Source organism: Ahaetulla prasina, chromosome 3, assembly GCF_028640845.1.
Source record: "Ahaetulla prasina isolate Xishuangbanna chromosome 3, ASM2864084v1, whole genome shotgun sequence".
Classification (NCBI taxonomy): domain Eukaryota; kingdom Metazoa; phylum Chordata; class Lepidosauria; order Squamata; family Colubridae; genus Ahaetulla; species Ahaetulla prasina.
Genome location: NC_080541.1, coordinates 168,102,077 through 168,116,889, shown reverse-complemented (window position 1 = coordinate 168,116,889; position 14,813 = coordinate 168,102,077). Strand labels below are relative to the sequence as shown.

At 42.7% G+C, this 14,813-nt stretch overlaps 1 protein-coding gene across 4 annotated transcripts in view; it reads right to left on the bottom strand.

Moving 5' to 3' along the window:
* The window catches only part of SSBP3 (single stranded DNA binding protein 3), a 207,680-nt gene extending 203,174 nt beyond the window's left edge, over nt 1-4,506 (bottom strand). For 2 of the 4 annotated variants that reach the window (XM_058174936.1, XM_058174938.1), the window contains exons 1-4: nt 4,170-4,506; nt 3,210-3,282; nt 2,898-2,959; nt 378-462 (exon numbers count right to left, since the gene is read on the bottom strand). In XM_058174936.1, the coding sequence (XP_058030919.1) occupies nt 378-462; nt 2,898-2,959; nt 3,210-3,282; nt 4,170-4,225 (276 nt within the window). In that variant the 5' untranslated portion in view covers nt 4,226-4,506. The remainder of the gene's footprint in view (nt 1-377; nt 463-2,897; nt 2,960-3,209; nt 3,283-4,169) is intronic. The other 2 variants (XM_058174937.1, XM_058174939.1) reach the window with 1 other exon arrangement.
* Nucleotides 4,507-14,813: the final 10,307 nt, after the last annotated feature.

Here is a 14,813-nt window from a genome sequence, read left to right as displayed (position 1 = left end):
GATAAATTCTTAAATACTCACAGGCCTTGGAGAGGGTCTTTTTTTTTTTACAAAGAAGGAAGCATACCACATTCAAATGCAAGCCTCTATGTCAAAAGTTTGCACCTTAGAGTTCCTCATGATAAATAGCATCTCTTATCCTCCGTGCTCCTAGGAGGACACATGATTCTGTAAATAGATCAATATGCTCCACCTTAAAAGTCTTCAAGAAAAGCCACTGAACTGGAGTCACATAACTGTGACTTTATAAAACAATATTCAAACTCCATCAGAATGGCAGAGGTAACACCCTTTTCTCTCCGGATCTAGTTGCATTTGCTTTGGAACAACTGCAGCGATCGAAGTTTATTAACTGAGGGATAACTTTTTTTACTCACGTAATCATGAAAGGCTTTTGCTTCGCTTGAGTGTTCACAAGTATCTCGCCTTTCAGGAGCTGCACAGTAAAGGTCCCAAAATACACTATAAAAAGAAACAAAGAAAGAACTAGTTATTAATACTTATACAGTACACATCCCTAGACATATAGTGGTTTATCCAAATGAGCCTGTGGTTCAGGAACAATGGCACTTCTCAATCTTGTTCAATCTTTACTCAAGGAGCAGTGAACACAGAGTACTTTAGTTCCACTTGAGACTTTTACCTTCAACAACAGAGACACAAGATGCCTATTTACATACACAGGTTTTTAATGTACAGTAAAGAAGATTCCCACTTTAATAGCCTACAAACTCTGTTTCAATGTAAACTTTCCTTTTCCCTTCCCTTTGTAAGCTTTCCTTTTCCCTTCCCCCAATATTAAAAAGTTAGGTTTCCTGTGTCAGTTAAAAAACCATACTGCTGTATTTCCCATTGCAGTCAATTCATTTCAAAAGTTTGTATATGGATCTATTGAATGTTGCGTTCAATCACCCTCTTGCTGAAAATAAAGTATGGACCAATTCAAGTTGTCATATTACTTTATTAAATAAATGGGATTCATCCAGTTCGCATCACTTCGGAAGAACCGGTTGTTAACTTTCTGAGCAGTTTGGCAAACTGGTTCTTGGAAGAAATCATTGGGGCAAAGAACTGGTTGTTAAATTATTTGTATCCCACCACTGAGCTAAACATGTCCCATTCCACATCTGCGATTGTCCTAAACTGGACTGCAATCCCTTATAGCTGTTTCTATTTGACTTTAAAGGCCATGCATTCAATACAACATTGATTCCTCTTCTGTCTTGAAACAGGCACATGTAAACATTGCCAATATAAAGACTCCCACCCACATAATAAAATTCAGAATGCATCCACTATATAAAACATACTCTAATATGAACTAGTATTAAGCAACACAGGTTTACATATTCAGTTATTGATTAAGCTCACATGGATCCTTATTATTTCTCAGCCTAACCTATCTCAAATTTATCAAAGGGGCAGAGGGAGGAAAGGAAAACCAGGTATGCCATCTGGAGGTCCTTGAAAGAAAGGTGGGTTATATACATAACTTTGGCCTTCCAGCAAATAAGTCAGAAAAATGCCCTGAGTACTCCAGTGTTATTGTCCTTCATGTACGAAAGATTTCAAGTCTAAGACACAAGATGCCTATTTACATACACAAGTTTTTAATGTACAGTAAAGAGGATTCCCACTTTAATAGCCTACCAACTTTGTTTCAATGGTTTTCTACTCATCTATCCCCAATAGTCGAGTGCACTAAACAATGTTCTGCAAGAAAGCCAAATAGGAAACATATTTGGAAACAGTCCCACAAGCATCAACATGTGGCAACTGACAGCCTAGCCTCTTTCCCCAAAAAATGTTTAAGTTACACACCAGGAGGAGAACCTCATGAAATTTTGCTATTCCTGTTCCCCAGCAGGCCACATTTTATCTTTATGTATCATGAAAATTCAGAAAACGGGACAAATTCCATAACCATAGTTAACTATGCAAAAAAGTAGTCTGTGAATTGAAATTAATGTGGCCCTATAACACCTTGCATGCCATCATTCAAAGCATCATCAGAAAATTGGACTAAGGAAGCAACATGTGTCCCTCAAATGTTTACCATTCTTAGAAGCGAACTTCAGGTGTCAGACTCATAACAAAGTATATATTCTAGTAGCAGTACTAACATACAGATGAATAACTATACTAATCTAATAACTAAGTACAACAGATGAAAGGAACTCTTCCTGGAATCAATAGGATTTACATTCAGGAAAGAAGATCTAGACCAGGAGGTTAGAAATATTTCTATCGCTCAGCATCATGCTACAAGTTGCATAACTGCTTCAGTCATGCTGAACTTGTCCACTGTGCTCTCTCTTTCATACATATATACTCACAAAGGGCAATCTCACTGTTGAATAATTTAGGAACATGTTCTAAGGAAAATTGGCAACACATCTCAAACTTTTTAAAAAATGGAGCTGATAACTTAGACACCAGATTTCCTTTTCCAATTAAACGTTCTGAAAAGATATCATCTACAAAGTACTAGTCCCCAAAGAAAAGCTAAGAACAATGCATTTTATGTCCATAAATATTCCACATATGTTCTTGTTAAAACACCACCACTAAATAACCCTTTGACAATAAGAAACCTTCATTTATTTTTTATACATGCACGTGTGTGTATTTGTACAACATGACTTCAAGTTTGGAGTATACAAGAAATTCCAAAAACCCTACAATTTTGCTCCCAATATTCTCTTCAATACTTTTTCAAGTAACTTCTACCTAGGCTTGAAGAGATAAGCTTACAACCAGAGTTATGTGTTTGGATTAAAGAGACAGAAATGTAAACCCAAACCAAATCGTTTGTTTGGGATAACCTTCCATCCCCAACACTTCCAATTAGTTAAATAAAGAACTTTTAACACAGAAGTAAAAGAAGCAACACTCACCACCACCACGAATGTAAAAACCCAGGAGGTTCTCCTAGTGTGATGTTTTTTTCCCATCGGATCTATGAACAGCCAAGGATAAAAAGAGGGTTTGGGTCACAGACCTGAAGAAAAAGATGCCATTTTCTTCCACTCTTGCTGCTCTCCCCCTCCCCACCCTTCCTAAAAGAGCCTCTGAGGCTAACTAGCAATAAATGGCAAAAGGTGATAAAAAATTCAAAATGGAGGCCACTGTGCCTGCTTTCTGAAAACAAAGGCTATCTTGGGGGGGGGGAGGAGGGAAAGGGGTCAAAAGTAAACAAAGTCACTCACCTCTGATAAAAAGGTCTGTGCCGATTTCTGTGCTCCTACGTGCAGCAAGTATTCGTAGACATACAAAGCTAACCTGTAAAAAGACAGGATTTTTTTAAAAAAAAGTAGCTGGGGGGGGAGAAAAGAAGGGAAAGTCGCTGGGAAGGGAGGTGGAAATAAGCCAGGGGACTGAATGAGAGGGTATTCCCCCCCCCCTTCACACCGAGCTCCCTTTGCTTCAGAGGGAATGAACCCGCTTTCAGCCGCGGCAGTGAAGGCGCAGCACTTCCTGACCTGCCTCTAGCGCGCCCCATCCCGCTCAAAAGAGAAGTTGAGAGCCGCTCACTGCAGGGCACAAAACACAACTTCGCCGGGCGCATCCTTTCCAAAGGCAGCCCGGCATCCAGCGTCCCGCACCCCGTTTACAAGTCGGTGGCGGAGTGGAGGGCGGCCTTTTCTTCACCGACTCCTGGAAGAATTTGGGGGATGCGAGCTCTATCCCAGTGGAGTTTCTCGGGGGGCCCCCACCCACCCCGCCGCCGCTGCCCACCCCGCGCCTAAATCCTCCGCTTTTGCCAAACTTGGAAACTCTAGAAGCAAGGTAGAAAGCGAAGGCGGGCCGAGGGGAAGACAAGCAAACGCGCCTTGTCTGGACAAAGCCTTTCACCCTTCCACTTGCAACAGACGGACAACCACGCCAGACAAAAGGACGATGCGAGCTTGCATGCTTTCCTCCATCATGTTTTTTTTTTTACACCCGCCGCCCTTTGCTTGGAGACCCTTTGCCTGAATCGCGAAAGGCGTAGATCCCCCGCCGAGGAGACTCTTCACCTCCCCCCCCGACACACACATCTCATCCTCCATGCTCTTCCCTTCCAGATGCCCCAACTCCCCACAAGACAATAAAGGAACGAGAAGAACGCCCGCCTGAAGAAGCCGAGTCTAGTTCCCCGAGGTTCCCTCCGCTGCCTCGGCGCTTACTTTTCCCGAGCCTGCCCATCCGAGGGCACCGCCGAGCCTTTGCCTTTAGCGAACATGGTCCGCAGTAAGAAAGAGGCGAAACTAAAGCTGCCGCTGCTGCCTGAATTGCTCCGATGCTTTCCAGTCTCCCAAACCTCGCGCCTTTCCTCGGCTGGAGCCGGCCCGGGTTCCGCTGCGGCCGCACCGCTCGTCCTGGTTGCAGCTGTCAAAGCCCCGGCCGCGACCCCATCGCCCTGCCCCTGTCCTCGGCTCCTGCTCCTTTCCCAGCTGCTCCTACCGCTGCCGCCACCGCGGCTGCCCCCGGCTCAACCTAACGTGGCTACACTAGGGATAGAACGCGGCGGGCGTCAACGTTCCACAATGGATACATTCCCGGGCCAATCGGCGGTCTGCGGGGGGAAGGGCTGCTCCGCCCTCGAATAGAAACTTTTAAGGTGGCACCAAGGGAGATGCTGCCAGCCGGCGCTAGGCAAACGGAGGCATCCTTGGGCTGCTTCCTAAAGGACCCTCCCGGCGGGGAGGGGGCCCTCGCCACTGCCACCGCTCCTCCTCCTGCCTAGGGGCTGAGCTGGGACCTCGCTGCCTTTCTTACCCGGCTCTCTCCTCTACCCAGGTACCCTCCCCTAATCCCAGCCTGTTCTCCAGGCGCTCTCTTTTTGCACACCTCCCGATTCACCTTCCCCCCCCCCTCCTCCATCCGCTCCCAGCCTCTCAATCCGTCTTCTCAACCCGCATGCCGTTCTCACCGGCCATCGCACACTTCCTTCACCCTGGCCCCAGCTCGCATTTGCCCTAACCGCAGCTGCCTCTCGATGCTCCCCTTCCCCTTCGCCCGGGTTGCCCTCCCTCTCGCCCTCCCGCTTTCCACTTTCTCTCCCTTCATTGCCTTCCACATGGTTGTGCTCGGCGCGGCCCAGGCAAAGCTGCCATGCCCGAGCCTCGTTTCACCATCGCCGGGTGCTCCTCGGCTGAACCACCAAGCGCTTCCAGGAGATTGGCAGTGGGCGCATCGAGTCCCGTCCCCCCTTCTTATTCGGAAATCCCGGTCGGTTCAGCGGGGCTCATCTCCCAGGAAATGTCTCTTTGGAGGTGCAGCCGAAATGTTTCTGGACAACGTTGAATGTTTTGGAAAAAAAGGGGCCTCGTGGTAGCCCTATCGCCATTTAATTTATTTTATTGCAGCCTGGCCGGAAGAGAATCCTGCGGAACTCAACGGGACTTCATTCTAAATAAAAATGAATGGGAATGTGCTGTTTTTATTTCTCTCTCTTCTCCCCACCCCCAGCTCGTTTGCGCTTCCCGAGCTGTTTTTGCTTCTACGACCGGAGTAGGAGGAGCGCAATCTCGTCTTCCTGAAATCGTTAAACGAAAATGTGACCACGTTAACCATACATTTAAGTCAAAAATGCTTCCAAACCGAATCGGCCCCATCAATTCCCCATTTTTTTGTTGCTTGCTTTAACTGTTTTTGCCGGGGAAGGGAAAAAATCGATAAAGGATGGATCCTTGGCATTTCTTCAAATAATAATACATTTTGGAGGTCTTTAAATATGCGACTTATAAATCATACAACCTCCGAGATGAATGTGCCAAGGGCTATGCCTGCACCCAGGAAGGGCGCCTTGGCTCCTTGTCACAATAACTCACCGTTTCCCCCTCCCTCTTTATGAAGTATAGGCGCCTGTTTGCGGTTCATTCCCCCCACCCTCCCCGAAGCCTAAAGTTAGACCCTTTTAAGAACTGGGAGAATTTTCTCTCTAGCCTCTCACGCTGCCCACTCTCCCCAGTCGGTATCTTTCTCTTTAAATGTGATATAACCCGTTTGCTACTGTCCCTTTAAAAAAGACAAGCTGAAAAAGCTGTGTAAGAGCTGATTGGTTGCCTGTTTGGATACATCCTTGGGGGGACTAGAAACTGTTCGCCTAGGTTGATTTTTTTTTTAACTGTGCTGTTCCAATAAACAAGTAACGCCCCTCCCCCTTACATGCCTATCACCAAACAATTAAAGGCTAGGTCAGTGTCCTGGGGAAAAAAACAGTGGAAGAAGGAAAACTCAGCCCCAGAGTTAATATAAACTACAAGCACACACACGCCCATTAAAGTTCAGCGATATTGTTCACAGAGGCGTATTTGTTTTTTTAAAAAAGAATTTCCTAAATGTATCAAAAACCCTTCCAGAGATCTGTAAATGTATCTACAGAAAGAGGTTTTATCTAGGGTTGGATTTTTTTTTAGGGTAAAGCCCCTTTTCTCCCAGGCTCTCCGTGCCCCCCTCCCATCAGTCTCCCAAGAAAATGATACAGCCCGAAGCTTTGTAGTCGCCTTGATTTAATCTATGCCATGCATGGTTGCTGAGGCTTCTAGCGAAAACGTAGGGGAAAGCCCAAAAGCTGCAGTCGGTCTGTTGTAAAAAGTAGCAAGTTTGAAATAAGATTTTTTTTCCCGGTAGGTGGCATGGAATACATAGAAGGGGGAAAGGCATTCTTTTCAGAGCTTTTAAAATTGTTTCCAGCCATTTAAAAAAAAGTGGTGTGTGCCAACAATAATTAAATTAGTTTAGCCTGTTGTTACTTTAAAAGTCGGAAAGAGTAGCCATCATATTGCTCAAGCCAAATCCCTTTACTTTCCTTTTGAGAGGGAAAATTATGATTAACCTATAGATCTGTTTACATTATTGAATTAGTACAACATGGCTGGATAAAACACAAAGGCAAACTAAGGTTTGTTTGCTCAGTGTGTATTATATCTAGGTTGTGGGATGACTGTGATTGGTTTGTTCACATAAAAAAACAACAGTTAAAATTGCCCCTTGAAAAACTGTTTGAAATATAGTAGGAGTGTTGTCATATTCTGAAATCTGTAGAGTTGAATGGTAAAACAAGTAATGATGCACTTCTGATAGCAAAAAACTTTGTGCTACCCAGAATGCAGCACAGTTTATTGTAAGATAAACTTCTCAAGATAGATTACTTTGTCTTAGTAAAAGAGGGGGAAATGGCTGGCTGCTTGTCCAGTATTCTTTATATTGCCATTACTTTAGTTGTAACTACTCCAACTTATATACTAACCCAGTAGGATCATTTGGGCTAATCAACACACCAAACCAGGGGTAGTCAGCCTTTTTATACCTACCACCCACTTTTGTATCTCTGTTGTAGTAAAATTTTCTAACCACCCACCGGTTCCACAGTAATGCGCCGTGTATTGTCGTCTGCGCATGTCTCTCGCGCATCATGGATTGGGTTTGGGGGGGGCACCGGCTACCAGCTCTGCTTGTCTGTTACAGCTGGGTAATGTGGGGGGGAGATGCACAAGCTATTCTGGGATGAGACTCTTTTGTTTGCAAAAGAGTCTTTTGTCACACTATAGCACCATTTAGTTTCACTTACGTAATGTGAACTAAACTTATGCGCAGGCGATACAAATAGTATATTTTCAGAAATTTAAATTGTCATGGGGAATTTAATGAAAATCTAATGAAAATGTTTTTAAATAATGCTATGAAATTTTTTTAAAAAGTCAATTAAATGTAAAAAAAAGGAAAGTGCTTCAGTATCGGACAAAACCACTACCGCCCACCATGAAAGCTGGAACGCCCACTAGTGGGCAGTAGGGACCAGGTTGACTACCACTGCACCAAACAGTTGTGGATACTGGACTGGCCAAGAGATGGTTTACTTAACATGCATTATGGGTTAAGCCAACATCCAAACAATAAAACTATATATAGTCTTCATATAGCACATTATACCAAACAAACCACATTAGGCTTATGGTTCTGTGTTAATTCAGTGTGAAAACATGGCATGGCCTATCTTCTTTAAAAAAATATATAGCATCTTGTCCAGAAGTGATGTCATTTGGCCTTTTATTTAGGCCAGGGATCTCCAAACCTGGCAGTTAGAATAGAATAGAATAGAATAGAATAGAATAGAATAGAATAGAATAGAATAGAATAGAACAGAATTTCTATTGGCCAAGTGTGATTGGACACACAAGGAATTTGTCTTGGTGCATATGCTCTCAGTGTACATAAAAGAAAAGATACAACACTTACTGATAGTTATAGGGTACAAATTTAACACTTAATGATACAACACTTAATGATAGTCACAGGCTACAATTAAGCAATCGGGAAACAATCAATTACAGTATAAATCGTAAGGATATAAGCAACAAAGTTACAGTCATAAGTGGAAGGAGATGGGTGATGGGAACGATGAGAAGATTAATAGTAGTGCAGATTTAGTCAATAGTTTGACAGTGTTGAGGGAATTATTTGTTGAGCAAAGTGATGGCATTCAGGGAAAACTGTTCTTGTGTCTAGTTGTTCTGGTGTGCAGTGCTCTATAGTGTCATTTTGAGGGTAGGAGTTGAAACAGTTTATATCCAGGATGTGAGGTATCTGTAAGTTTTTAAGATTTCTGCACTTCAATTCCCAGAATTCCCCTAGCCGGAATTCCCCTGATTGGGGAATTCTGGGAGTTGAAGTCCACAAGTCTTAAAGTTGCCAAGTTTGGAGATCATTAATTTAGGCCATTCTCTGCAGGGTAAACGATCCCGATAATTGATCCTATTACTCATATTCTGTTGTTTTTTTACACATTGTTTCTCATTGCTAGCCTCTTTAAAACTCCATAAATAACTATAAACACTACACATGGTTATGTGAGGACAGTTATTATTATACAGGTACATTTTTAAAGAGATGATCTCATCCCCTCTCTCAGTACGATGTAACTGGCTGTATTCGAAGAGCATCCAAAAAAGCCCTGTGGGATGAGGCCAAAATCTGACCAACCTTTGTTGACAAAAGAGCCGTTTGGATCCTCTATGCCAGGGGTCTCCAACCTTGGCAATGTTAAGACTTGTGGACTTCAACTCCCAGAGTAACTCCACAAGTCTTAACATTGCCAAGGCTGGAGACCCCTAGCAATGAATTTGATAGAGATTTGCAATGAATATGACGATAGCGGAATCATGAGGACTGGTGGCCCTGGCTAGCTGTTTTTTCTAGGGATGTGCCTAATCGCCTTGTAAAGTCAACCAAGTTGGTGTTCATTACATTTGAGAAGTCCATACTTAATGTATGTACCGGGTGAAATACGTCCTACATTTCCCTGCTTTCAGCTTTATTGGGGCTTAATCTGGCAAGAAAGGAAGAGCATACAGTACTTTTCATATCCCCATTTTTAAAAGCATTATGCTCCCAAAAATTTCAAAGGCAGGCGTGCTTTCTATCACAGTGATTGACATAAATGGCATAATTTAAAGTTTTAAAAACTGGCCTCTGAGAGTCATAGGAACAAGACAGATGAGGTCACTGGATTAGGTTTTACCACTTTGGGGAGTTTGTGTTTCTTTTGTGAGAGACCAGTATCTAGAGGTATTCTAGGAGTATGTAAAAATTGAGTAGATGGCTCTGTTCAGCTCATAAATTTCCCACTTCTAGCATATGGTAATTTTACCGGGAGGGCAATTTTGGCAGGCTATATTTGCAGAAGGAATCTCAGTGTACATATGGTTGCCATGATATAAAAAAATACGTTGAGACTCTAAAAAGAATGCGGAGAACAACAACAACAGAAATGATTAGGGGACTGGAGGCTAAAATATAAGAAGAAAAGTTGCAGGAATTGAGTATATCTAATTTAATAAAAAGAAGGGCTAGGAGTGACATGATAGCAGTGTTCCAATATCTAAGGGGGTGCCACAAAAGAAGAAGAGGTCAACTTATTCTCCAAAGCACCAGAATGGACAATGGGTGGAAACTAACTAAGGAGAGTAGCAACCTAGAACAAAGGAGAAATTTCCTGACAGTGAGAACAATTAATTAGTGGGACAACTTGCCTCCAGAAGTTGTGAATGGTCCAACACTGGAAATGTTTAAGTACAGATTGGTCTGAAATGGTATAGGGCTTCCTGCCTGAGCAAGGGGTTGGACAAGAAACCTCCAAGGTCCCTTGTTATCTCTTACATAATGGTATGTGGGAATGACATTGAGAGACAGGAGGAAATGTTGCAGACTAAGCAACAGTCAGATAAGAGGCAACTGGGTTATAGAAGGTATGGGGACAAGGCAACCTTCTCAGAAAGGACCTTCCCTAGTTTCTTGGACTGTAATGGTGAAGGGGGAGAGATGTCTTTTCAGATTTACAAGATTCTGTTCATGTAACATTCTAATAGAGCTAGCATTCCTGGGTTTGCTTCTTGTTCAAACTATCTCACAAGGCTGACAGTATAGTTAACAAGGCAATGCAGTAGTGACATTTAGAATTAGCCTTTCTTAAAACAAACTCATCTAATAAAATTGGAGAGAAAAAAACAATTGAATGATTGCTGTGTCTTCATTTGCAGCACTATCTCAGGGTTCAGTTGGGCGTAATAGATATATTTTTAGCATTACCCTGAAAAGAGGGAGCTGAAGGCGATTTTTGCTTTGTCCCAAATAATCAGAAAATAAAAACCTAACTGGGGCAATCTTTGTATCTTTCCTGGTGCTAAGTTGCCCACTCCTCCCACCTGCCCCCACCACCCATCCTGGAGCTGAGTCTCTGAAATACAAGCAAGCAATAAACAATCGGTGGCAGATCCAACCAGCTTTATTCTGAATTATGATTCCTGAGAATGACATCCCCACATTAGAAATGTGCATGTTGAAATACAAAGGAAAAGGTCTTATCAGGACAAATCAGCATTAATGACAACTTCAAAATCTCTTTGCTACTTTGTCTGCTTTCTTGGCAGATTTTTGGCCCGGCACTCTTTTCTTTGTGGTGCGGTGCTGCAGTAGAGCCAGAAAAAGAAGCCCTTCTTGGTGACATCAGCCTGTATCAGGAGGATTAAAGGGACGGGCCAAATTCAGCTTTCTGAGCTCACTGCAAGGAGAACCAAGTGGATACACATGATCGGCTGGGAAAGAGCCAGCCTCTGCTTTTGACAGAAATAGCTTCCCAAAATGGAAAGAGGACCAGCCAAAGGCAGGAATGTATCTTTCGGACTGTGATATTGGCAGGCTTGTGTCCAGCTTTCTGCAAATTCTCCTTATTAAATAGGATGGATGGGTTTCAGCTCTCAAGGAGATCTGAAACCTGATCTTGTCCTGCCCAATTCCATTTAAAATCCTCTTAAAGCTCTCTGAAGAGACTCCTCCTCCACCGTCCAACATAAGGGCTGGGAAAACAGAACAGGTAGAACAAGCTCCCAGAGTCGGTGCTTGCAACAGGAGAATTAAACAGGAGAATCTGGTGTCCCACCCACTCTAGGAGGTCATGCCCAGATTCAGTCCTCCTTTTTATTCCTTGGGAAGAGGAATGGAAATATGTTAATATCCTGGAAGAAGGGGCTGAAAGGGTAAATTAAAGGTTAAAATGCAGGCCCCTGTCCTATTCAGGCTTTCTGGGAAGATATCCTTGTCGAACTGAGTGGAATACTTTTGGAATTGCTTTGCACCGAAAGCCATTGCAATGTTTTGCCTGCTTAAGTAGTTTAAGTCCAACTACTTAAACACAGCATGGTATTTTGTCGATTTTAAATATGAAAAATAAATAAAATAAATTTTAATAAGCATGTGTAGAACCAGCTCCTGCCCACCTAGCAGTTGAAAAGCATGCAAATGCAAGTAGATTAATAGGTACCACTTCGGTGAGAAGTTAACAGCATTTCATGATCACAGAAAATGTCTTCGGATAATGCTGGCTCCGTTGGCCAAGAAACAGAGATGAGCAATTAGAGTTGGCAATTAGAGATGATGGAGCAGCCACAACTTATGAAGGCAAACTATTCCATTGGTTGATTGCTCTCACCATAAGGAATTTTCTCCTTAGTTCTAGGTTGCTTCTCTTTGGTTAGTTTCCATCCATTGTTTCTTATCTTGCCTTTTGGTGGTTTGGAAAATAGTTTGATCCCCTCGTCTTTATAGGAGCCTCTCAAATATTGGACCCCTTATAATATTATAATATTATAATATTATAATATCTTATTCCCCTAGTCCTTCTTTTTGTTAGAGTTGACATACTCAATTCCTGTAACCATTCTTCATATGTTTTAGCCTCCAGTCCCCTAATCAGTCTTGCTACTCTTCTTTGAACTCTTTCCAGAATCTCAATCTCTTTTTTTATATTGTGACCAGAACTGGATGCAGTATTCCAAGTGTGATATTTACTACGGCTTTGTAAAGCGGTACTAGAACTTCATTTGATCTTGATTCTATCCCTCTATTAATGCAGCCTAGAATTGCATTTGCTTTTTTGACTGCCACCACACACCGTTGGCTCCTATTCAAGTGATTGTCCATTAGGACTCCAAGATCCCTCTCACAGTTACTAACATTAAACCAAGTTTCACCTACTATGTACATATGCAGTTGGTTCTTGCCAAAGTGTAAAACCTTACATTTATCTATGTTGAATTTCGTTTTGTTAGATAGGGCCAAGTGTTTAAGTCTGTCAAGATCTTTTTGGATCTTGAGCTTTGGATCAGTGTTAAAGATTAAACACAGGGTACAAAAGCCTGGTTTGTTTAGCCATTGGATAAACCATGTTTGCTTAGCTTCACAAGTCACAGCCATGTTTTTCAAATTACAGGCAGTCCTTGATTAACTACTCAAAATTGTTGTTGCTAAGCAAGAAAGTTGTCACGTTTTGCCCCATTGTATGACATTTCTTGCCACAGTTTTAAGTCAATCGCTGCAGTTGTTAAATCAGTAACATGGCTGTTAAGTGAATTTGGCTTTCCCATTGACTTTGCTCATCAGAAGGTCACAAGAGGTGATCACATGACCCCCAGTATATTGCAACCATTATAAATATGAATCAGTTGCAAAACATCTGCATTTTGATCACGTGACCATGGGGATGCTTCAATGGTCAAAAGTATGAAAAATGGTCATAAGCCAATTTTTTCAGTGCTGTTGTAATTTTGAATGGTCACTAAATGAACTGTGTAAGTTGAGCACTACCTGTACACAGATTGGTTTTAGACATAGGCACAGTATAATTTCGTGTGATATGTGGAGCCACATTTTGAAGAATTGCAGTGTTCTGAATCTCAGTTACCCATTACGTTACAGCGATTGCTTTTCATGAGGTGGAAAAATCTTACCTGAACATATACACTGGACGTTTATCCAAATCCTTTGCTTTCTGCTAGAGCAGAGTCTCCAACCTTGGCAACTTTAAGCCTGGAGGACCTCAACTCCCAGCTTTGCTGGCTGGGGGATTCTGGGAGTTGAAGTCCTTCAGGCTTAAAGTTGCCAAGGTTGGAGAGCCCTGTGCTAGAGAGAAAAACATATTGTCCTTTTAAAACAAAGAGCAAAAATTGCTGGATGACAGGCTGGAAAGTCTGGGTTTTAAAATCCCCTGCCCCCAAGCAATTCCAATTCTGCTTGGAATTTCCAGAAAAATAAATTGCAAGGCCAGCAAAAGCTGACTCAAAATAACAATAATCCTACCTTCAGGTTGAAGGGACTGTTAGTGGGATAGACAGAGTTAAATGCCTGGTTAACATTGTGCTAAAGTTATTCTTTATTTTCCATGTGCTAGTTAAGATCTTTTATTATCTTTGATGTTTACTGTCTCCATGCAGGCTCAGTCACTGTATATTATTGTACCCAATGGTGAAATCTAAATTTCTTTCCTACCGGTTCTGTGGGCATGGCTTGGTGGGGGTCATGTGACTGAGTGGGCATGGCTATGTAACCATGTGACTGGGGGGATCAAAAGACAAAAACTCACTAACAATGTCCTTCTGGAGCAGGGTTGGATTAGATGACTTCCAGGTTCCTTCCAGTCCTGGATTATCCGCTGAAGGTGCGTCTAGTGCCAGAATTGTAGTCCGTCCTTCCTTCCTTCCTTCCTTCCTTCCTTCCTTCCTTCCTTCCTTCCTTCCTTCCCTCCCTCCCTCCCTCCCTCTCTTTCTCTCTCTCTCTCAGAAACGGACCCCCCTTTTCCCCATTTTTTGCCTATAACCCCATTTTTTTCCTAGCAGGCTTCATGGAAGCCTGCTGGGAGCAAAAACAGACTGCCCTCACCTCTACCACCATAAAAAAAAAAAGCTCTGATGATTGTGGGCCACAGCTGTGATCATCGGAGCCTCTTTTTTTACTTTTAAAAGCAGGAAGTAATGACACCCGGGTGGGTGGGTGGAGCCTTGTGCCGCCATCACTACCGGTTATCCGAACCACCTGCCACAATCGCTACCAGATAACCTGATCCAGTACGAACCAGGAGCATTTCACCTCTGATTGCTTTTAATTATACCTTGAGATATTAATTTAACTCCTACTGGTTTTCTCATTCAAATACATGAAAGCCATAAAAACCCAAAAGGTGGTGCTACAGAATTTATTTCATTTTTATCATCCTTTTGCCCCTTCTCTTAGCTACTAAAGATATGGGGTGTGCAGGTCTTACCTCTCACACACACCAGGATTAAATGGGTGGGTGGCAAGAAAAAGGTATCCCTCACAGCAGGGATAAAATGTAAAATTTGTTACTACCGGTTCTGTGGGCATGGCTTGGTGATGGGGGTAATGTGACTGGGTAGGCGTGGCCAACTTTTTTTTTTTACTTTCCTTTTAAAAGCATTTTTTCTACAACCTCTTCCGCCGAAAAAAATGCTTTTAAATGGCTCCTCTGACGGTTC